The 25,324-nt window shown below is 37.9% G+C and overlaps 2 protein-coding genes across 3 annotated transcripts in view; one reads left to right on the top strand and one right to left on the bottom strand.

Annotated features, from left to right (window-relative positions):
* Positions 1–7,660, bottom strand: part of LOC115422391 (2-hydroxyacylsphingosine 1-beta-galactosyltransferase-like) — a 28,394-nt gene extending 20,734 nt beyond the window's left edge. The window contains exon 1 of the mRNA XM_030138720.1: positions 7,640–7,660. The gene's annotated coding sequence lies outside the window, so the exon portion shown is untranslated. The remainder of the gene's footprint in view (positions 1–7,639) is intronic.
* On the top strand, positions 7,642–22,751 carry LOC115422372 (testican-3-like). Of its 2 annotated transcripts, XM_030138678.1 has the most exons (12): positions 7,642–7,666; positions 7,825–7,949; positions 14,743–14,751; positions 14,859–14,898; positions 16,261–16,369; positions 17,023–17,131; positions 17,309–17,417; positions 17,607–17,720; positions 18,107–18,328; positions 19,200–19,262; positions 19,355–19,492; positions 20,505–22,751. In XM_030138678.1, the coding sequence occupies exons 1-12, from the start codon at positions 7,657–7,659 to the stop codon at positions 20,657–20,659; spliced, it is 1,203 nt and encodes a 400-aa protein (XP_029994538.1). In that variant the 5' UTR covers positions 7,642–7,656; the 3' UTR covers positions 20,660–22,751. The 2 variants fall into 2 exon arrangements, with proteins under 2 accessions (XP_029994538.1, XP_029994547.1); XM_030138687.1 differs by lacking the exon at positions 14,743–14,751.
* Positions 22,752–25,324: the final 2,573 nt, after the last annotated feature.

Here is a 25,324-nt window from a genome sequence, read left to right as displayed (position 1 = left end):
CAACACAAAATACAGAGATATGTTTCAAGAAATGGTGACAAATCACTTAATCACTGAAACATAGAGAAAAAGTAATTTGGGAACTACTACAAAAGTAACAATGGGTCCTCATGGGTTAAAATATTTATTTCAATTTTACACAAGCATGCAGAGGTGTAGATGTGTTTTTATTGAGTAACTTAACTGGTTTAAGAAGAGGAATTTGCAGTGTCTGGATTCAATGGAGCAACCTGATGAGTTGTTTGAGAAGGGTGGTAGAATAATCCCCAAAAGACGTTGATGTCTGATTTCATGGTTGTGGTGTTTACACATGTCTTGTCAGATGCTCAGTTGTCGGGACACACCTCAAAAGTCTGTGTTCCAGTGAGGCAAGGTGTATAAAGCTCATGAAATAGTATAGGTTTGGTCACACCAAATATCACTCATGACTGTGAAATGTTGTTACTGCTGTTAACCCTTTATCGGGCAAATGACTGTTTTTGGTCATTTCCACATACATTACAAGACAGTGACAGCAACAACTCTAGTGAGTACAGTGAGGCAATAATCTCAGTTCACATGTGGTCTACAGGGTCTGTAAGGTCCACCTCTGCATGAACAGTGAGTGTACCTGCTTTGTTAGGTACCATGAAGTAATGGTACTAATGTAAGGAATGATGTTCAAAGGGAGAATGTGGATACAGATTTCCTTTTCTTATATTGTCAGACAGATACCTGGGTAAAAGAATTAACTCTTTTTCCATCTGTCTGACAAATAAGAAAAGGAAATCTGTATCAGTTCTATTAGATGGTATGAACCTATTTGGGATAATGTGGATGTGGACAGGTGTCGGGATCAACACTTATGTTAGTCTAATGTTCTAAAAGTGATGTTCTAATGTTCTAAAATACATGTTCCTTTCACCTTACATGTGTTTTTCTTGTATTTTTAAATTTACTTCTTGGATTGTTTTTCTTTTTCCTTTTTTTTTTTTTTTTTTTTTTGCCACAGAAGGGGCAAGGAACCAAATATGGTAACTTCATAGACCTTGATTTTCTACACAACAATAAAACATTTTGAATAATTTCACAGAAGTAATAAAGTCTTTTTAGATCCTCAAATAAGACAATAAGATTGAAATTTTAAATTTCACAGTATTTCCATGAGTGACCTATAAAGGGTTAAAGATAAATACAGATAGAGGCTGCAGATGACAGTCTGTTATTTATCCATTCATAGTAAAAAGTTGAAAAAAACAATACATTTTTTAATACTGTGGCAGAACACGCTTATCAACAAAGCTAACTTAAACCAAACTAATTTATCTATTGAGAGAAAATTGTTATCACTTTTCTTGAAGGTCTCACATTAATTAACGTGATGAACAAATGAGAAAACATAACCAACAGATTGTACATCTCTGTCCATGACTTTAAAAGAAAAAACAGATCGCAGCATTTAAGAGAAAGTATGTGTGTTCAGACCATCATTTGATTGACCCATCTTGAAACCAGGCCTGTGAATTGTATTGAGAGATACAATGAGGGCAGCATCTTAAATACCTTTGAGGCCTGTGTCCCTTTTGTGGGATGCTGTCTATGATTAAACAAAGTACACATTTTATGAACTGGACCACTTCATCTGTCCTTCTACTTCACAGATGGCATGGTGTTTTCACACGCTACATCCTTCATCCTCCATTTAAGACCATGTCATGTCATTACAGACAAACAGGTTTTTTTTACTGCCTCACAAAAAAAAAAAAACCTCCCAAAAGGTCAGATCTGTGCTACCGTGCTCGTTATGCCAGTACTAAGTGGTTTCTTCATTAAAGAACACCATTTCAGGATCTGTGATACAATAACCCACTTTATTGTGGAGTAAAACACTTTGTTCCTTCACTGTCATCCTGGGATACTTTTTAACCTGTTGTAACCACAATACATTAATCTCTGAGAGTCATTATGCACGTTCTTCCTGAACTTTCATTTGGAAACTTCAGCCAAACAGAAACAAAACTAGTGAAACTCTAAAGATGCACTTTTTCATTTTCCTCAATGGCAAAGAAAATGACACTAGATCTGAAAGGAGGTGTTATAATGCAGCCACAGGTAGACCCTGATTTTACTGCCTTTAGTGACATTTTTGTAAGTTTAGAAGGTGATTTGGGCGATTTCTGGGAGCTCCAGTCTGTCTGAAGACACAGTGAACTATGTGTATGTGAATTTGACCCTCTGAGAATGTGATGAAATACATAAAAAAAAGCTCTCTGCTGTCACTCAGATAATCAAAATCCAAGTAACTGAACAAAATAAAATGAATGGCTAAAAGTATTCAAATGTTCAGAATTGTGAAAAACTGAATCTGTATGCATTTAACTATTTAACTTCTACAACTACACTGTAGGTCAGGGGTGTCCAATCCTGGTCCTCGAGGGCCGGTATCCTGCATGTTTTAATAATAATAATAATAATAATGGATTGGATTTATATAGCGCCTTTCTAGACACCCAAAGCGCTTTACATTATTGACCCATTATTCATTCGCGCTCACATTCACACTCCCTGATGTATCCCTCTTCAACACACCTGATTCACATGATAATCCTATCATTGAGCTCTGCAGTAGCCTGATAATGACTGTCAGGTGTACTGGAAGAGGGAAACATCTAAAACATGCAGGATAGTGGCCCTCGAGGACCAGGATTGGACACCCCTGCTGTAGGTGCTTCATCCTGTGCTCTACATGTAATGCTTAATACTCACCAGAAGAGGGAGACAAAACACCATAGCACAGAGTCTGCACATTGTTTTCTTGTGTTCATTCATAATATAGGCCAACTATAATGTGATACGGCTCTGTTTGTCCATTATTTCTGCAAGTTTCTTTGGCTCTTTGTGTTTACTATTCTTCCATTTACAAAATGTCTTTGTATGTACACCTACTGTACCATTTTTCATGTTACTATGGCTCCACAAGATTCAGATCAATTAAGTCCCCAGACATGAAAGTAGGAACTGTAAATACATTTCCACCCATGTGAGAGAAGATGCAATTAGTAAATGAGATGAGACCAATGCTATGTGGATGGTAAAGAGTTAATATATACCAAAGACTCACACTGTGACGATCACAGACAGTATACAAACATGTATATTATATATTTTACATGGATAATAGTGTGTTGTTTTCATGTAATAGTAGAGAGAATTACTGAAACTCATTTGAATATACTTTCCTGTGGTCCAGAGGTTTAAAACAAACCGACTATCATTTTGTTTTTGGCTTGTGCTATTATTTCTGCCACCTCCTTTCCTTTTTAGCTTCCTTTCAACATGTTCACTGACTTTGTCCGCCAGCCCAACCACTGATGGCCATTTGTTTCAGTCTGCCTTATCTTCTGCCTGCAGTTTCCCTCTCTGTCATTACTCTGCTATTAGCTTTTCGTCCTGGGGCTAAAACACAGGACTCACACTGACCTTATATTCGCTGCTATGCTTAAAATGCCTGCTTTCCAAGATAACAAACTCACTCCTTCTACCTCTCTCTCTCTCTCTCTTGCTCGCTCTCTCTCTCTCTCTCTCTCTCTCTCTCTCTCTCTTTCTGAAACATATGAAACCATGTTGAAAAATTCCATGCACAGAGTCAAACACATAATTCAAGACAAAACCAATTAATCTGCATATAAACAAAACATATAAACAAAATATGCACCACCATCACAGGTTCCTTGTGTGTAAAAGAGACATAAATGCAATTATACCAACCAAACCCAATTGGTTTTTGGTTCACAAAAGAACCAAGATTACAAATAATACTATTAAAGTTTTAGACACACTACACACTCCAATGTTTCACCCATAGTTTAGCCATTCCCGCAATGAACTGGGAGTATTTATTAAATCTTATTCTGTAATTCACACAATACTATTTGACTGACACACCAAAAACAGGCACAGATTTAAATTAGAAGACATAAAAATAAAAAGATATTTGCTCTCTGCATACGGTGGGTTTAAGTTTCATAGACTGCTTTGTGGTAAATGTTGGATCAAGTATAATATTAAGATGCATGTATGTTCATGCACAGTGAAGACCATAATGAAAAGATTTTCCCAGTTTGGAAAATGTGATTGACTGCTCTGAGCCCTGACCTCAAATACATCAAGAGTCTTCAAGATGACATGAAACGCTAACTGAGAGCCAGGCCTCTTCACAAATTATCCCATACTTGACTGTACTAAAGGTGCTGATGCTGAAAAGGAACAAACCTGATGGAGAGCCTTCCTGAAAGAGTGAGCAGAACATATTAAACATCCTATTTATAAGAATGTGTCCAAAAAATAAAGCAGTGTCATGATTAGCAGCCTATACTTCTGCAGTTTATATATACAGGGTGGGGAAGCAAAATTTACAATATTTTGAGGCAGGGATTGAAAGACAGTGTATGACCAATTAGTTTATTGAAGTCATGAGAATTTATTTGCCACAAGAAAATTGACATAATAGAAAATGTTTTTTATTCTATGTGTTCTCCTTCTTTCTCAATAACTGCCTTCACACGCTTTCTGAAACTTGCGCAAGTGTTCCTCAAATATTCGGGTGACAACTTCTCCCATTCTTCCTTAATAGTATCTTCCAGACTTTCTCGTAATAGTTTTGCTCACAGTCATTGTCTTCTTTCCATTATAAACAGTCTTTATGGACACTCCAACTATTTTTGAAATCTCCTTTGGTGTGACGAGTGCATTCAGCAAATCACACACTCTTTGACGTTTGCTTTCCTGATTACTCATATGGGCAAAAGTTTCTGAAAAGGTATGGATAATAGTGTTAGGTATGATTATGACATCAATATATGTTTGGTTTCAAAACAATTGACATAGTGCCTGCTGAGAAAAAACAACTAAATGTTCATTGTAAATTTTGCTTCCCCACCCTATATATATATATATATATATATATATATATATATATATATATATATATATAGGTACATAATGCCCCGACTAAAGACTTTAACAGTAAACTGCTTTTGCACGCAGGCTATTTTTAAACTCCTATAGCTCATAGCTATAGCCCTAATTCTTCACTGATGGATTTTCTACTCATTTTTACTCCAAACCCCCTCACCTCACCTCCCTGTTCCTTCTCATTCACCGTCCCAGTGAGCAGGTGCACAGTGACAGTCAGTGAGCTGTGAAATCTCCACTCCTTGAGACATGGTTCATGCCTCCCTATCCAAATACACACTCACACATTTCATTGTTTTTGTCCTGTTTTCGTCCTTTCCCTATCTCTAGTTTCTCATCTTTTTTCTCTCTGTCTTTGATTGAGTCAACAGTGTGTGATCTTCATGAATTTACTAAGAGGTGAAAAAAGAAAATAAAATCAAAATATAGTGTAATCTATGCAGTAGCGTCATCAGGCTATAACAGTTAGCATGCAACAACATGTGTGTGTATTTGTGTGTGTCTGTTTGAGTGTCTCTCCTTCATATGTCTCTGACCACATCTACATCTTTAATGTCTGAGACTGAATATTTATGAACCCCCTGGCTTAGAAGACATGCACACACACTAAATTACCTCTTTTGCTTCGTCCATTTGCACAAAGATCATAAAGTACAAGCAAGAAGTAAGCCATTAAAAAATGACCATTGTATCCAGAAACTCAAACACCACCACTATCTTCACAGCTACCTTGCAAAGATGGCTAAGATTCAATCACCTTTGTTTGCGAGAACAAAGTGTGGTTCAAAGAAGTCTAAAACCCTGTGCTCTTTAAACCACAATGGTTTCTCTACTACCACTTTCCTGTTTACACGTTGCACACATCCTGCTGGAGCGAACACTCAACATGTATCAAATGTTTTTATATTGTTTACTTATGTGTGTACCCGAGAGTACTTATGTGGTTGACCATTTAGCATCTCATTTGCGCACACCACATGATACACTCCTGTGTGTCTCTCAGATGCAGTCATGCATGCTTCATAGTTCTAATTTGACTTTCAAATATCTGCGCTCTCTCATCTTTTCCACATGCGTACACTCACATACACACACACATCTTTTACAGAGCCTCCTAGGAAGATGAAGATGTGAAGATGAGGTCAAAGTTGGTTTCTGCAGCAACTGTGCATAATAAGGCACTGACCATCAGGCTTCTTTCAGATGAGCATTGTAATTATATTAATACTCTATAACTCTGCCCCAAAAATTTGCAAGATTTCATCTTTTTTCTTTCTCATCACCCTCATTCCATTTTTGTCTGCCCGAGTCTTTATCTTGTTCAAGTACAGATGAAACAAATTGAATAATATACTGAAATAAATTGGATAAAATTTGACAAAAGCCAGTATTTCTATACAGCAAACTAGGTCACAGCTCGGTGGTTGAATGAGTATGGAAATCCTGTGAATCAAGTACCATACGACCTTTTCAGTCTCTTAGACTTAATATAACCAAGCACCTATCAGAAATATTGGACATATCTGTCAGTACAATCTCCCTACCACCACTTGAATATTGTCTTAAAGGATAGTGTCCTGTGCACCTACATTGGTTGTGCCAGTTGCTCATGGTGCCCCAGTTCACCTTAGACATTTTTATAGTCTGTGAAAGCTGCAGAATCGTTCTGTTGATATATGTTCTAGCCCAAAACAAGTACACCACCCACACATTTCCCTTCACTCAAAAATACCTTTAAACACTCTACAGAGGAATGTTTGGGGACTTGGAAAGCCCAGAAAAAGAGCAGTTCCTCCCACCTTCACAAATCATCCTGAACTGGCCATGTATTTATTATGGAAACCATGTTATCTTGTGACATTAATTTACAGTCCTGAGCTCACCTCTGCCAGGAATGTGAGGGAAACTTTCTCCTGAGTCACTACTGTACAAACAAGCCTGAGCGGCTCCTATTTGGAGGCCATAACAGAGCCCTTCCATAGAGAAACACACAAAACAGGAGTGTGCCTGCAGTTATTTCTGAAGACGACACATCTAAATATGTTTTGGATTGATGATGTCTTATAGTTCTAATGACCTCATGGCGAGTTTTGCTTTTGCAACCATCAGTAAAACATGACTCCTATCTTACTGTATATATATATATATATATATATATATATATATATATATATATATATATATATGTATATATATATATATATATATATGTGGTGTGTGTGTGTGTGTGTGTGTGTGTGTGTATGTATGTATATAGCTATATATATATATATATATATATATGTGTGTGTGTGTGTGTGTGTATGTATGTATATAGCTATATATATATATATATATATATATATATATATAATATATAATATAATATATATATATATATATATATATATATCTTCCCCCAAACGCAGAGGTAATCAGTGGAAACACTTTTGCGGTGGCCTGATAACAGCACACAGCAAGCCATCATGACTGTTTCCTCTGCGCCGAGGGAGGCAGAAAGGGAGAGAGAAAAGAGGGACAGAGGGCTGGGGGCGCGCACCGTGCGACGCGCGTTCCCGATGTGCAGCCGGTGCGGGGAGAGGGAGAGCGAGGAGAGAGAAAGAGGAGAGAGAGAGAGAGAGGAGAGAGAGAGAGAGAGAGAGAAGGCTGCTATTACTAGTGACAGAAAACGACAGCGAGCACATACAGTCTGGAGAGCAGCTGATGCGACAAGGTAAGAGGAAAAAACCCTCCGCATCTGTGTGTTCAGCCTTCAGCAGCAGCATTACAGCCTCATGTGATACAGATTGAGCTGCCTCTGCTCTCAGCGCGATTGCGGTGTCCTCCAGCCTGATCCGATGTCCTCTCTCGGTGCTGTTGTTGTGTCCGCAGATGCTGAGCGTCGCCTTGCCTGTTGTGTGTGCGCCGTCGCCTTCGGAAGCGTCTCCGCTCGCTCCGACAGCGGCAATTTTTTGGATGATAAATGGCTGGCGGAGAGATGGGATAAATTCAGAGATGTGAGTAATATTATTGGTAGATATTATTAATGCCCCCCCCCACCTCCCTCCTTCATTATCTCATTTACCCCGCTTCCCCCTATAGCCACCCTCATTGGTTTGTGATCATGCGCTTCTCGTTTTCTCGTTGTGTCAAGCGCCGCGTCACGGGGCCCGTTTGTGGTGTTTGTCACACGTTCATCACCCGTTCCACTGATACAGTAAATAAACTAGCGGTACTGAGATGATCCTAGTCTGGGAGTGCGTTTTGGCGATGGCTGACTGTGGATATCCAAGGTAGCCGAGGCCTGCGCAGTAGACTCAAATGAAGATCGCCTATAGCTGTGAGAAAGGACCGCGGACTCCCCAAATGGGGCCTAATTATAGGCAGGTATGAGGGAGGGAGTCCGCAGTAATGAGGCCTGGATTTACAGTTTGTTTAGAGGAAAGAACACCTGCCACAATGTGCTGCAGTGGCAAGAACATGAAGCCACATCAGTAGCAGTATACTCGCACTTGTGCCTGATATTCTCATATCACATGCTCCAGCTGGGAATAAAATCAAATATTAACACACTACTGGATCACAAAATAGAGCAAGTCCAGTGTAAACACAGAAACCCCTATGAGGATACTAGCAGATTGATGTGCAGCAGTGGATCTAATGTGTCTGTGCCTTTCAGAGTAGCAGTGATTGGGTTTGAAGTGATCTGGGTGATTGTGCTGGTGGTGTCTTTTCTAGCACACTTCAACAAGGTACTGTCAGCCACCATTATCCTGACATGTTTATGTAAGGCCACTTAGCGCAGGAATGCAGCTAATTACCTTGGAACATAGAACATAGGACCAAAAATACTGACCTTCATTCTAAGTGAATGTATATCAGCTGCAGATCATAGTTTAGATATACTGCCTTAAAGAAAAAAAGTTGTGTAGTTTATCTATAAGTAGGATATGTTGCCTTCTAAACACCAATCTGAAAGGTGCACTGCCTGCACACGTAGCCTACATATCCACACAAAAAAAAAAAACACAAACAGGCTTTTGTATTCAAGCTCCACTTAGCAGAGATGCACAAAAAGTCCCTGATTCATGACAGAAGAGAGAAACCGCTTCAAGACATGCTTTTTATCTTGTTTTATGTAACGTGTTATTATTATTTGTGTGGCATGAGTTATGTGTTGCGACTTTTACTTTCCTTGCCTCACGTACAATAACATATGAGCCCATCACTAAGGTGGACACATGTGATACGCTTCAGGTCCAACTACTGGGCAGGATTTGGATTATGCAAATAAGGTGTCAGGACCGAGTGGCAGACAGGAAAAGTGATTGGCCATGTGCTGTACTGTTTAAGCTGAGCAAGTGTTTGAAGCACAGAATACAGTGATTCAGTGACTGTGTTACTGAGGTCTATAAATACCCCCAAAGGCAATGAAAGGACACCTGTTCCATCCAAGCACATAGATAGATAGATAGATAGATAGGTAGATAGATAGATAGTGTTGAGATGAAGCTCAGTGTGAATTTTTTTTAACCTTGAGGCCCAAGAAGTATTACAGAACATGAAAGCATTATGTGCTCTGCATATGACCAGTCCACATCTTTTATGTGTGTTGTACTGTACCAGATTTTCTTTGTTTTTTTGCTCCAAGATCTGAAGTGTTTTCCCTAAGGGTTATGAGGTTACGCTTTTTAACTTTACATCTTTTTTTTTTGTCTGGATGCTCATGTTTTTGTTCACAATTATTTTATCTTAAAGAGTGTTTTTCACACACAAAGACAGATAAGTCAGTGGATTTTTATTATACTTAAGGTGTGGTGTTAGGGCTTTGGGGCTAACTGTGCAGTCGTACTTATTTATGGGTGTTTATTTTCATGCCAATCTATATGAACTGTAGTGATGTGTTTAAGCGGTACAGTAATTAGCTGCACAGTGTATAATCTTAAACACATGCATCCCTATACTGTCACAATATTCTCACATTACTGTATGTATTTCATAGCACTCACAACTCATGGGGCCAATTGGAACAGTAAAAAAAAAAAAAAAATCACAGCATCACTTAGATCTCAGATTTTATGAATGTGTGATGAAAACATGGGCTTGATTACACCCTCCAGAGCTAACTTTTCAAAGATATGTAGCGTAAGATGAATCCTGACTTCAAGACAGACATGAATATTAATCAGGTTGGTTTATATGAAAGGTAATTTGACTGAAACACTTTAGCTTCACTTAATGTGGTTAGCGTTAGCTTAATTGAGCAATTAGTGAAGCAGAGTGTTCCTAGAGGTGTGAACGGCTGCAAATACACCTGCTTACCTGCTGTAATGTGATGTACCAGCTTTGTGTTGCATTACCATCATTTAGATTTTGTGTTAGACATATAGTATGGCTCTCATCCTTCAGTAAGAGCCATAAGTGGGTCCCCTGTTAAGTGCACTAGATACGATCCCGGCTACTCATTTACTGTGGGTTCTCTTAAGATGGTTGGAGAGGCCTGGGGCTCTTTCTTCTACATGCGCTGGTGCCATCTCATCTTTTTTAGACATTTTGCCCTACTCTGGACCTTGCCTGACTTCCAGAATTGGCACACAGAAAAAAGATAAGCTTCAGAAAAGGGTGAAGATGAAAGGAAAAAACACAATGAACAGTATGTGATGAAGAGCTAGAAGCTTAATTATAAGGTATACGACTAAATTAAAAGCTTGTTTTGACTAGCCTCATTAGAACAGATTACACCCTCTCATACTCTCCTCTTTTGTGTGCTTTTTGTCTACGTATTTGTCCTGTGTTGTTTGTGTTGTGGAGGGTGAATGATGTAGAGAAGGTACAGAGCTTCAGGGCTTTTCCACTTCAAAGCACCTCAGCGTGGATTTGTGTGTGTTTGTGCGCGCATGCATGCGACAAGCTTGAGCAAGACAAGTAGAGCCAGTACAGTGAAAACATGCGCATATTTCTCCTGTTGGATGTTGGGGAAGGAGCGACGCTGGAAGGAAGTAAAAGGAAGCCATTAGGACACAGTTAACAAGTAGAAAACATAAGCTGTTAAAATCCCAATCAAAGTGAGAAGAGTATCAGAAACATCATATTAATGAGGTCTTCTGTTAAACACACGGACACAAAGACACACAGTAGGAAAGTGGAGCTTTAAATCTTTTTCTATTTTTTGCATTTTTGCATGTAAGAAAAAGCTGTTATAGGTGAGAATGAGAGAGGAATGGAAGTGGAGGGAAATGAAGAGATAAATTGAAAAGTTGCTATTTTTAGAATATACCCAGGAGGCTAGTAGACCTATTGTTGAATTTTGGGTTTTTTGAGCTTTTGGAAAGTGGGTAGCTGGTAGCATACGCAGTAAAGTGTATTCATCCAGTTATTTGATGTTCTGTAGTGCTGACAGGTTCCTGCACTACTTTCAGTATATGGCGGTGATAGGTTTGTTTGTTTAGAGCACTGTGTATGTGTGTGTGTGTATGTCTGCGTGTGTCCGTGCACTCGCGTGTGTCAGTTGATTCCATTAAGGAATCAGACCGCAAGCACTTTTGTTGCCTTGACTAGTCTAAAAGGTCCCGGCCCCCATAATGCAATGTTCTCATTATTCAGTCTCCAGTCTGTAGAGCTACAAGGGAACTGTCCTCAACATAAGACAAAACAATATAACACTATTTACTTTAGCGTTATGTATGGGCTTTGTTGGTGTTAATCAAGTAAATAAAGATAGTCTTGTAGATAAAACTATTAATCAACAGTTCTGCAATCAGTAATAAAGAGTCTGTAGGGAGGGTGTGTAGGGTCAGAAGGGTTAGCAATAGAGAAGAAGAAGGCAGAATTAATTAAAGGTTAGAAAAAAAAACAGAGGTGACCCTGGTGACCTAATGGCAAGCAAATGAGCAAGAGAAATGAGAATATGGAAAACACCAACACTATGAAAAATGTGGGATGCCTTACATGAAGATTTGGACATGTTCTGTTCATACCTCACTGATACCCTCACTACTGGATGAGTATACATTATAATTTTATCACAGGTGAAGCAGCACAGGGCTTTTGGCAACTTTAGGTTTTACTATTTTTCCAGTTCTAATGCATTTGTATTTGTGTAGTACATTTGTATGTGAAACAAGTTTTCCATTATACTGATGCACTTAGTAGAAACCGTACAAATCTACAATGCAAGAAAAAGGTTAAGTTTGATTATCTGTGTTTATTTCTGAATCTGAATCCCATGGTTTATAAAGTATAATCAAAAGCACAAAAATATAATACAATAATATGATATACGTTATAATTAAATTGGAAATATGTATAAAAAAAGGAAACAACCGGAATACTCAGGGGTAGGGCTATGACACAGACTAAATATTATTATATATAAATATTATCATCATAAGAAGTTTCATATCAGTTGCTACATGTGAATTTTCAGGTAATTTCAGAGTTTAATCTCTTACTTCATGATGAGAAAAGGATGCTTAGCAAACAGCTGAATGTTTCACAGGCAGAACATTCAAACAGAATAACAATAAAATATGCAGAAGTGAAAAAAAAATACACTGAAAGATTTGATTTAATTTGACAATAGGAACACAATAAACCTGGAAGATAGAAAGAATTGTTGAACTGCTGATCCCAAAGTACAATTATCACGATATAACAGAAATAATACGATATGACATGTAATTATACACAATTTTTTATAGTTTGTGTTTCATTTTCCTGCTGGAGTCATCAAAATTTAAAATGAAAATATTCTATATGTAGTTGTCTATGTGCTTTTCCTTTTTGAGTTAAACTACATGTATTTACAGTGTAACCCATAAAGACCCAGTGCTACTTTAGTGTCAGTTCCCAAATGAATTTTTCTCTCTATTTAACCTTTCTTAAATGATTTATCACCATTTACTCTAACATTATCCTCTGTATTTTGTGTTTTTTCAGTAAAAATCACATATTTTCCTGTATTTAATTTACTGATCATGTAGATGTTCATAAACGCTCAGATTAAAGTTGAGGGTTATTATCTCAGAAACAGAGAAAACTGAAGAAAAAGTGACTTTTTCAGCAAAGATATCAACAATTAAACATAAACAAAAGTGTCTCCATCCACTGTCATTGATTAAACGCCATCGGTTTTACTGGTGAATCAATGTTGTAGAAGATGACAGGATTTTCATGTTCACTACGGAGCCTCTGAACGTCCAAATGGGTCATATCTGATGACCATGAAAAGATGATGAACTGTATTTTACACCAATTATTTACATGTATTGATAGGATTAGTGGATCAACATGTATAAAGCAGTTTAGATTAAGAGATAATTTTGGTTGATGGTGGATGTTTGGGTCTGTATGGGTTAATGATTCAGTGGTTGGTTTCCTTCAAGGTAAAAACAATGTGTTACTGAACGTGCATGTCACAAGCATCCAAACCAAAGACAACAATCCCCCTCAAACCTAAAGTTTAAACAAATTCTTGCCATATTTAAAGTACAATGCAAATCTTTCCATCTGACAACCTGGATAGCAAGAAAATAGCACAGCAATGTCTATTTACCTTTATAGGTTTTACCTTTAGTGTTGTTTAAAACACAGTACTTTATTAAAAAAAAAAAAAAAGAACATTTTCTGTCACCCACACCTCCTCTTAACCACACACCCTTAACCTACTGAGCTTCCACTCACACTTCCTGCCCTAACCGTGCAGGAAAGCAGAGATGGCTCTGTCCCCATTACTGAATCTCTTCCTGTACTCTGTCTGTCATTATCATAAACACTGAGGCCCTTACTGTCAAAACATTCACTAGATCCATTTCAATTGAGTTTTTATTGGAAACTATTGCAGTGGTTAAATTTAATTTTGTTTTTAGTCTTTTTATCTCCAGTTTCATGAGTGATTTACCTCAAAAGTCAAGTATAAATATGATCCTTTTTTATATTGCCTTTTTATTTGTTCTTATTTTACTTCCGAACTTAATTGCAAATTACAAGAACCAGATTGTGCAGAGGAAACATCAGTTCAGTGTGATACTAAGCACCCTTAAAAAGCGTCTCACACTGTGTAAAACAACATTTGGCTAAAATGAACCAAGGTGCCAAGGAGTGAAAGAGCACAAATGAAATAACTTTAACAACATGATAAGCTCACAAGGAATTATTTTGACAACATTAGAGAGAAGACAGTACCCATGAATGTAGAAAGCGAGATTAGAGTAAAACAAAATGTAGATCATTATTTCTGACTATTTCTACGCCCCTTTAACACTTGCATCATCAGTGAGAAACCCCTGAGTGTAACTCTTCCTGTTTTGTAGATGTACCTATAAACTGTGGAAACACATGTGATACACGTTCACGTTTAACGCAAGACACAATAACACTATTCCACTCTGTGTACTCCTGTTTTATTATGTCTTTCTGGGAATACTTTGAAGTATCTTTTTTTCTGGGATCTGGTTAAATTAAGGCGTAATTCAGTTTCAATTAAATTAATTTAAATTAAACTGCATATTTAGGATCAAATCTGCAACTCTATTCACGAGTAACATGATCACATTCTTTTCTTAATTTTCCCATAAATCTGAAGAAAAATAAGGCTATAAACAGGACTGAAAAACTTGAATGTTCTTCCCCTAATTGTCATGTTCCTCTCTATTTTTTTTCTTCAGTGCAGTCATATGCAACAGTATCTAAATAAAATACATGCATGAAAGTGTCACCACCGGTTTTGTCAAATCAAAATTTCAACGTGTGATCAAAAGGCTAATGAAAATGTTCTCTTATTCTTTGTCTTCATAATGCTTTCTCATGAAGGAAGTGGAGGTTTGTATGGCTGCCTAATATATACATAGTATCTGCTGTGTATTATTTACTACCTGTACTATCTGAAAAATCATGTCATGGTTTTAAAATGGTCTAACCTGTTTCAGGAGCCGAGAACATGGACTCCATCCAAGCCCTTCGATCAAGGTGGGTGTGAGTGACTTGAATGATATAACAATAAAAATAAGCTCCAACCTCTAACAAAGGCTGCATCTAACAGAACACTTTTTTGATGTACAACAACAGGTAAATCTAATACAATACTTTGTAGAAAGGTTGCAGCCATTATAGACTGAAATAAAAGCAGAATTTAACACAGGAAACTGATGTGATAGGTGATTTATGCAAAATGTTCCTGATACTCATGAAATAAAGACCACATTGGTAGGTTTGGTGATGGTTAAATTAAGTCATAAACCAGTAATATACAAAAAGCGCTGATGAAAAAGTGCAAAATAAGAAAAAAAAAGTGTTAAATCTGGGACAATGCAGAGCCAAAGGAATCTATAGAAGCATTTCTATCTTGAGCCAAACTTCATGTTATTGAAATTTGTCATTTGCTTTGTGTGTGATTTTGATCTAAACTGCTCTATTTCTAGCACCTAGTTTTATTTTACTGATAAATTTGGATAACTTGTATGTTCTTCCCACATCTTTTGCAACTAAATTTCCCATTGTACTAGAGAGTGATAAGCTCATAAACACATCCAGGCAAACCAGGACACAAACACACTCACTCTTACTTATCACCATATCCTCAAACACTCACCCAGCATCCACACACACACACTCACACACACTCACTCACAGACATGTCAGGCAAACAATAGCATTAGATAGTGCGTTGGAGGATGGAGGCAGGATAATCTGCCAAAGCTGCTCAGGGATTACAGTAAGGTTCTTTAGAACAGAGGTCATTCGCAAACTGTTCTGAGATCAGCTGAAGCCTTTAGATACTGTGCTCAGGTACCATGCTGAGGGCTGACAAGCGGTCAGATCCAGAATGCATGCTGTGTCCAACAAAGATCACACCCTCAGAGCTAAAATCAGCTGTCTAAGATCAGTTGTGGGATCTGATGCCAGATCAGTTTGAGGAGCTCTGCAAGGGCACACATGAAGCTGACACTCATTTCAGGCTGATGCAGAGTCAGAAGTAGCCTCTCTAACAAGTTCCATCTGTTTTTAGCTGTAAGCATACGTAATGGTATTATGGCTTTGAGTTCTGTGTGAGAGAGATTCCCAGAGTATGTGAGGAGAGTGGATTGAATTAGCACACACCTAAACAGCCAAATCTCTCACACCTTTTAAGTACATCAGATCTGTAAATATCAAAAGAAAGAGCACGGTTTCACCTGAAATCTTTCATTTGTATTCATAAAAGAACCAAAGGAAAATGTAGCATCGGATGACGAGCTTTGTTTTGTCTTTAAATAGAGAAGCTGTGGTTTTGTTTCATGCACAGTCCACATCTACACATCTAAAGACTTGTCATACTATTTGTGTTTCCAGGCCTTGATCCAGCCAAAGACCCCTGTCTGAAGATCAAATGCAGTCGCCACAAGGTGTGTGTGGCTGAGGATTATAAAACTGCCACTTGTGTCAGCCAGAGGAGAGTTAGGTAAGGGATGCACACACTTGCTCCTGGTGTCAAAGCTGTCTTCACATTTGCATTCAGACATTTCTTTGACAAAGTCAGAAATGAAACACAAATGACAGGGGATTAAAACCAAATCAATTTTTTTTTTTTTTAGTTTTCCATGTTTCCTGTTCACATGGTAGGCTAACCTCACTAGGAGTGGCGGTTGTTTTTCTATTTTACGAGCTGGTCTAATGGTTTCCCGGCTCTCTTGCGACTGTTGTGTGACATTCATGTTTAGTCCAATTACCCCAGCACTGGCACTGCCGTACAACAAGTCCTGCCAAACAATATGAATGGGCTTTGTATGTGTATGTGTGTGTTTCTGTCTGGGACACTGTCGACTGGACAGAGGACAGTAACACCACACTGACCCCATTTCCCATTCTTAGTACCAACACAATTACCAAAGCATAGTGCAAGCAAATCAGGAAAATAATCACACATAAATCCTAAATCCTTGTCTCATTTCTGAAATGGCTGTAAAAATAAGACAACATATCACACAGAAACACACGGAAGCATTGGTCTTGAATAGAGAAGGCAGGACAAGGCTGAGTAGTGTGTTTGCACTATTTTTTAAAGACAGGTGTTTAGCTGGTATATAAATTGATTGTTTCACATCTATTTTCTAGTTTCAAAGATGCTAGTTTGTACCAGAGTCCAGGGTCGAAGTGTAAACCATGTCCAGTGGTTCACCCCTCTCCTGTTTGTGGAACTGACGGACACACATATTCCACCAAGGTACCCACACACTCACACATACACACACAGTACAAACTCATCACCTCTCACACATGATGGAAACATCTGATCACAGTATCACACATTTTCTTTTCCTCGTCATAGGGTACGTATCCTGATTTAACTTCCTCTTCTGTCTCATCCCTTGTATTTTTTGTCTCTGTTTGCTTTGCTTAGTGTAAGTTAGAATACCAGGCATGCATCACAGGGAAGAAGATCGCCATGAAGTGTCCTGGCATGTGTCCCTGCCCCACTCAGGCAGAACACAGCTCACCAGAAAAGAAAGGTACATACATGACCATGTGTATGGTCATCATTCTTATTGAAATGTCAAAACCATTCCATTTTGCTCAAGTATCATCTCCACAAGTTTCAGGGCAGCTGTGAGTGGACTGTGACTTGTCATCTTCTTCACACGAGAGGAACACTAAAGAATCACTTCATCATCATTAATTATTTCTGTGTGTTCCCTCAGTGTGCAGTGAGTCAGACCTGAAGGAGGTGGTGAATCGACTGAGAGACTGGTTCAGAGTTCTGCATGAGAATGGCAACCACAAGAGAGTCAAAATCCAAAAGCCGGAGAAGAACAGTAAGTCGTAAAGTAGCGACGAGTAAGGGATAAAATACAATGAGCTGCAGGGGTTTATTTTAATATCATTTATATTATCCTTATTATTACATAGCTGTTAGCTAAAAAATATTGGTATGATATACAATAATATGCTGAATGTGATGATGATTTTATTGCTGCCGCTAAATAAATGGCCTGTTTGCTTCTTTGAACTTCATACAGTATAGCAGTGTACTGTTACACTATTATTCTGTAGACTTTGAAAATGACCACAAAATTGTAAAAAAAAAAAAAAAAAAAAAAAAAAAAAAGGAAATAAAAATCTTTAAAGCTTTGTCCTAAACATGGTTGGCTATATGTCATTATAACATGTGACCTTTGTTTTGCTTGACATTTCTTTGCAGAGTTTGAGGTCGGGGCGTCACCTATTTGTAAGGACCCTCTGGGCTGGATGTTTTCTCGTCTGGACACAAACTTTGACCTTCAGCTCGACCAATCAGAGATTAAGAGTCTTTACATGGACAGGAATGAACCGTGCTCTGACGCATTCTTCAGATCTTGCGATTCACACAATGACAAAGTCATAACCAGCTCTGAGTGGTGCACATGCTTCCAGAGGTACACAGGTAATGTCTGGATACACTCACATACTCATAAATGTTGAATTAAATGCTTACATGAATGTTCTTCCAAATACAATTACTGAGGGTTGAGAGTTCAGTTTTTTGTAAAGTTCTTTAAAGTTGAGCTATCTTCTACAGACATTAATCAAATATACTAGTAGCTAATGGGGTCTGAGTCTGCAATAAAATGTTTTAATAATTTCATTCTAAAATTAAAGTGAACTAGAAGAACACTCAGTGCAGTGCATACCTCTGTCAAGTTATGAGCAGTGGTAGAAAAAGTAAAGAAACTTCTTCCAGATCTGCTTCACAGTTAAGCAGGTTTGCCCTTGTGCTACGCCCATGCCTGTTCCCCCAACTTTCATAAAACTTAGCCTGGGAGTTTTGTACAATTCTGCTGGGACACAGGCAGAAAAACAAATGGTAATGAAAACATAACCTCCTTGGTAGAGGTAAAAATCTCCTGAAAATGGTCTTGCTAACATATATTTCTAACATTTTACACACAATCTTCAATGTGTTCTTACTATGGTCAGTAATTTTACAAGGAAAACCAAATCTGAAGGAACAGATTACACTGCAGTTGCTTGTCATCCATGTACCGACTGTATTACTGGACTCTGTGAACTATAACAGCACGATACATTACATTAACACACCACCGTAACACCAAGGATGACTGTTTGTTTTGGTTATAAAGACGCAATGTTCAGTGATGACTCACTAAGCTGCATGTGTAAAAGCAAAGACAGCAGGATAACAAACATCCTGACGAAAGCAGAAAATACACAAAAGAAGCAAAGTTCACACAAACAAATCCCAGAAAAGCAGACTTGTGCAGTTTGTTACAGAGTCCCTTGTCTATTCTTTTCAGATTCCCCTTGTAAAGCAGAGCTGTCCAGTATCAACAAAAAGCAAGCAGGGAAGAAACTACTCGGTGGGACTCACTATCACACTAACATTCATAACAACACTCACACAGAGCGTGTCAGCCTATCTCACTGTCTGTGCTTTGGCTTCTATGTGTAGGTCAGTATCTGCCGTCCTGTGATGAAGACGGTTACTACAGGACCCATCAGTGTCACAGCAGCAGTGGCCAGTGCTGGTGTGTGGATCGCTATGGTAACGAGGTGGCTGGCTCACGCACCCATGGCCCTGCAGACTGCGGTAGGCAAAACAGGAAAAGGGACTGTCATGTCAAATTGTTTTAAAACATGCCAAAGTTATTAGGATGCAAAAGTAAACAATAAATATACACTGCCTGAAGAAAAAAAAAGGAAAGGAAAGGAAAGGAAAACATAAAATATACACTGATGTCCAGACCGGGTCATTCAGTATATTCAGGTTGAACTGACCAAATTTTTTTGCATGTAATGCTGCTGAACCTAGACCTGACCAACTGACGTAACCCCAGATCATAACATTGCCCCCACAGGCTTGTACTGTAGGCACTAGGCATGATGGGTAATCACTTCATTCACATCTCATCACGTCCTGATGCATCCATCACTCTGGAACAGAATCAGTCTGGACTCATCAGACCACATGACCTTATCCCGTTGAAACACAGTCCAATCTTTATACTCTCAAACTGATGGTTGTTTAAGAACTGAGAAACTAAAGAATTTGTTGCAAGTGAAACATACGACTCACTTTAGTAATTATCCAATGTAAAGACCTGAACTGTTTGCCAAGTTAGATCCATCCAGTGACTTTTTTTTTTTTTTTTATCAAGAAATGTATACATCAGAACTGGTCCATACATGTTAAACACCTGCGTATCATCCATACACTTCTGACACTGGTACTGATACCTTTACTTTGATATTGGTCTGTACACAATACTTTCTAAGATACAAATTCGTTATTTTTACTGAATTGAAAAAGACTACAAACAGTATAGTACTAACACAAAAATGAAACCCATTCACCACATCTTGAACCTGTCTATTAACATAACATCATTAATAAATCAATGTACATAAGAGAAGCTGTTGTACATGTTGCATGCACAGATGAGTGGCTTCCTTAACTATTGAAATTTGGTATGAAATAGCTTTAAATGATCAGATATGTCTTTGCAGTTTAAAAATAATCAATAATAAGCAATCCTTATGGTAACTTGACTTGTACAGTTGGGTCTACGTGGTGTCTTATTTTCTGCTTCCCTGTTTGCTAGGTGTAATCTTGGAGTCATCTGGAGACCTCGGCAGTGGGGATTCGCTTTTCACCGACGATGATGAAGATTCCTTTGCTCTCAGTGACGACGGGATGGATGATGAAGACGATGAAGACGAGGATGATGACGATGACAACGACGAATATCTGTCATAATTTTAAAAAAGAAAACAAAAAAAAGAAAAAGAGAAAACTGTTTGTTTGGTCAAACTGCACGTTTCTTGGTGACTCCCCAGGCAGATACTTAATCGTACTAACAGCCTATGGACTACTCTCTGTGTATCGTTTGTTCATAAGTTTAAAAAAAAAAAAACAATGTTCCTGGCAAAATGTTTATGATTTCTCTTCTCGTCTAAATATAAATAGATTGGTTGATGGCACTTGTTCATTTGTCAGCCAACCAGAGAATATGACGGACTAAATGACAACCAATCCTTTGGATTCGGTCACATGTGCAAAGACCTCTTCTTTCATTGGACACTCCATGTCTTCTAGTGTGTCCTGTCCTTGTGCAGCACTCTTACGCCTGAGTGTGTTGACGCCTGAGGCACAATGTTAAAGAGATCCCCTCCTTTCCTTCATGCCTTCATCCCTTCCTCCCCTCCTGGACCCTTTACCTCTTCTCTAATGTTCCTGTGTATAGGTGGGATGTTGATGATGTAGATAAGAGAATATTGCACTCTTTAGGTTTTGTTTGATCATGATTTGTAACTGTGACTGTAACTGTGTGGAAAAACAAGATAAGTTAGACATGCTTCATTAGGAGAATTAAGGCAAAAACACAGTATGAGCTGGATAACAATCAGAACCGACATGCGAGCTGTTTTCAGTGGAACACAAATCAAGTCAGATCATCTCAAAGGCTTAGCAACAAAGAAAGCCAAATTACTGCTTGAGAGAAAAAAGAACAGCAGTGTTTGGAGGGGAATTATCTATTTTTCTAATCCATTCTTGAATGAATACAGAAGATGAAACAGATTTGTCGTAGCATGTCTAATACTGCGTGATGGCGTTTCTCTCTGTAGAACCAGAGCCTAAACCTTTGCGGAACTTAAAATATAGTGTCGCTTGAGGCTGCAAATCTCCTCCAAGCATACAGATGAAGCAACACTTACATAGTCATGAACTGCTTGAGCCTCAAATTTGTGAGATAAAAATGTTTGCTGACCTTTAATATGTCAGTGAGCAGAAAGAAAAACTCATACTTCCAATGGTGTTGATGTTTTTACTTTTCAGATATGAGTCTTAGACTTAATGTGATTTGAACACGTGGTGTGACAGAACAAATCTCTTGCACAGTCATAAAACCACAGAGCCATGCAGACCTGTTGAAAATGTCTGGCAGGGGAGAAAGGGTGAGGTGTGCCTTTTTCTGGTGAGGACAGATGGTGGTCATAGTGGCAGAGCATGCTTACTGGACTAGACCTGAAGCTCATTATTACACTGCATAAGAGTGGCTTTATTGTCAAGTTTGGACTTGGTTCGGTTTGTGGTTTGCTTTTGGTCTCTCTTATGATGGTGTTACATAGGCCATATTTCAGATCTTCTGATTTATAACATAGGAAAGCTAGATATAGAAAAGCACAGAGATACTTAGCAGTTAAGGCATAAAACACTTACACTCTGCTGGATTTGAAACTGTTTTATATATCAGTACACTGGCTATAGAAAGCTTTGGTTTAGACAGCTTTATATAAAAAGAGGTGATCATCTTACAGTGTTTGCTTTTTACTTTGTACCTGATCTGCTGTAACGACTTATAGTGTAATCGGTCATTCAGAAACTCAAACTGATCCCAGATTTGTGTATTCTTGATAAGTCATGTGACTTTGTTTTTATGCAGACCTGGGAATAGTCATACTATGTTCATTTTCCAATACTAATCAGTTACTGAGATTCATTTTAGACTTTTTTCTTTCTTCTGAAATTCCATGTTAAGACCCGAGAAGTGCCATCTAAATGTCTGATAGTTCATTTTTTGCTACCCCATATTCCTTTTAACTTGGAATTTCAATTCACTTAATGAACTGGAAGTCATTTCAGTTTTAAAGTGTGTTTTTCTTTTTTTCTTCTTCTTCTTCTTTTTTTGTGATGACATGCAAATCATTTTAATGACCTCAGACACTGTAGCCACTCTCAACCAATCACACACTGTCATCACAGCTCTGATAGTGTTAGATTATGATACAGATACATTTTTTACAGTGTATGTATGATTTGCTGAAATAAAAGCTATATTGACCAATGATCACCGGTGTTTGCTTGACCTGCGTAGTCGTGTGTTTTGTGCGTCCAAGTTAAGACATGTTTCAGTTCTTCATTTTCGTGCTTATATTTAGGTAAAAGATAAAGTTGCATGACGGTGCATGAAGCAGCCACTGGGAAAGCAAAACATGTCCATAGCTTTCTGTATTTTATATAAAGGTAAGCTTATTTGTAGGCAGAGTACTGTCTACAGGAACATTATTGCATTATGTAGAGGATGAACAGATGAATATTTTATAAGTTACCCTCACACTCACACCATACATGCAATACATACACACCATACACTAACACAAGTAAACTTCTGTAAAGCAAACATATACTGTAACAAATTAGTACAGGATAAAGGCAAATCCACTGACCTGGAACGTTTTTCTTCATTGCGAGAACCTTTTTCTCACATAGCCCAGTGTAAGTATGCTGCAGGAAGACATACAATGCCGTAATGTGTGTCTTTGTATGCATGTGTGTGTGTTGGCAAAAGGACCTGTCAGTAGCTCCAGATAAGGAAGTCACTGGGTAAATATCAAATGCTCATTGTCACACAGTTTTCCTCTCCCTGTATGTTCTGGCCACGTATGATTGCAAAGATATAATCTCTGCGGCTAATTTCCACACAGTGGAAGCCTGATGCTGGAAATGGTCCAACAAGAAAAAGTGATCTGCCAGCATATGAGCAGACAGAATGACTGAGCACTGATGGGAAATGCCTCAAATTGCAGGAAGCACTTTTGATGTTCGGAAATCAGGTTTCTTGGATAAGCAGAACTCTTTGATGTGGGTTCCTATATCACTCCTACACTCTAAGTGCATTATGAGCCACTGGTGTCTTATGCGTCATAATCTGGGCATAATCCGGATATATTTTTCCTCAATCATATGAAGTTGCACCATTGAATTTTCTCTTTACTGACCTGCCATTTAAATGTCTACAAGACCACAGTTAACTCCCTTTAGTGTTTCAGCAGCTGGTAATAGCACAACTTAAGCACCACATGTGACTACACTGTCTTCATCATATTTCAGACAATACATAACAGTTGCAGAAAAAATTATTAGACCACCCCATGTTTTTTTTCAATTTTCTTGTTCATTTTAATGCCTGGTACAACTAAAGGTACATTTGTTTGGACAAATATAGTGATAACAACAAAAATAACTCATAAGAGTTTAATTTCAGAGCTGATATCTATTCATTTTCCATGGTTTTCTTGATAATAACCAAAATCACTTCAGTTCTTACATCAGTAGCTATGGCATTGTACTGACAAAAACAGTGCTTTTAGGCATTCCATGTTTTCTTTTCTGTCTGTTTTAGTCACATGATACACAAAAGAGTTAGTACTTGATTGCATAACCATTGTTTTTGGTGACTTGTGATGGTCTAATAATTGTTTCCACAACTTTACAGACAAAAAAACAATGCCATAGCTATTAACGTAAGAACTTCAGTGATTTTGGTTATAATGATAACAACAAAAATAGCTCAAAAGAGTTTAATTTCAGAGCTGGTATGTAGGCATTTTCCATGTTTTCTTGATAATAACCAAAATCACTTAAGTTTTACATCAATAGTTATGGCATTGTTTTTTTCTGTACAGCTATTAGACCATCAAAAGTCACCAAAAACGATGGTTATGCAATCAAGTACTAACTCCTGTTTGTATCATGTGACTAAAACAGACAGAAAAGAAAACATGGAATGCCTAAAAGCACTGTTTTTGTCAGTACAATACCATAGCTATTGATGTAAGAACTGAAGTGATTTTGGTTATTATCAAGAAAACACAGAAAATGACTAGATATCAGCTCTGAAATTAAACTACGAGTTATTCTTGTTGTTATCATTATATTTGTCCAAACAAATGTACTTTTAGTTGTACCAGGCATTAAAATGAACCAGAAATGAAAGAAAACAAGGGGTGGTCTAATAATTTTTTTGCGACTGGAAATATTCACCTCCGCTGAGAAGTTTATTTGACCACTTCTGTCTGTCAGTAGGATTATACAAAACTGCTGCGCCATTTTTCCAGAATCTTGGTGGAAGGGTAGGCAATGGACAAAGAAAGAAAAGAGCTTTTCGAAATCCAGTGCAGATCCATAAAAAAAGATGTGGAGCCTGAGATTTTGCTTTTCAGGTTTTTAATCACAAGGGGAACAGTCCATTAGTTCAACAGAAAATCAAGGAACACAAACTTATGAACCAAGCTCTTTGTTGGCATGGTAACAGTCAGTTTAACCAACCACTCACATCAATTGAAAGAAAAGAGGAGAATATAGGTCATAATTTGTGGGTTGTTTGATGATTGTAACCAGTGTGGAACAAAAAGAAGAGTGAATTGTGCTCTGTGTTGTCTGAATGTATAGTTAATAATAATAATAATAATAATAATAATAATAATAATAATAATAATAATAATAATAATAATACATTGGTTTTATATAGCCTCCTAAGACCCAGCTATGGGTTTTCTGTCCACATTTGTGGACAAGAGTTTCACAACTTTATACAAAAACAAAAAGAAAACTGTCCACCACAAAGGACATTCCATAAAA

This window comes from Sphaeramia orbicularis, chromosome 1, assembly GCF_902148855.1.
Source record: "Sphaeramia orbicularis chromosome 1, fSphaOr1.1, whole genome shotgun sequence".
In the NCBI taxonomy this organism is placed as follows: Eukaryota; Metazoa; Chordata; class Actinopteri; order Kurtiformes; family Apogonidae; genus Sphaeramia; species Sphaeramia orbicularis.
The sequence above is the reverse complement of the archived record's forward strand: the minus strand, read 5'-3'. Positions and strand labels throughout refer to the sequence as shown.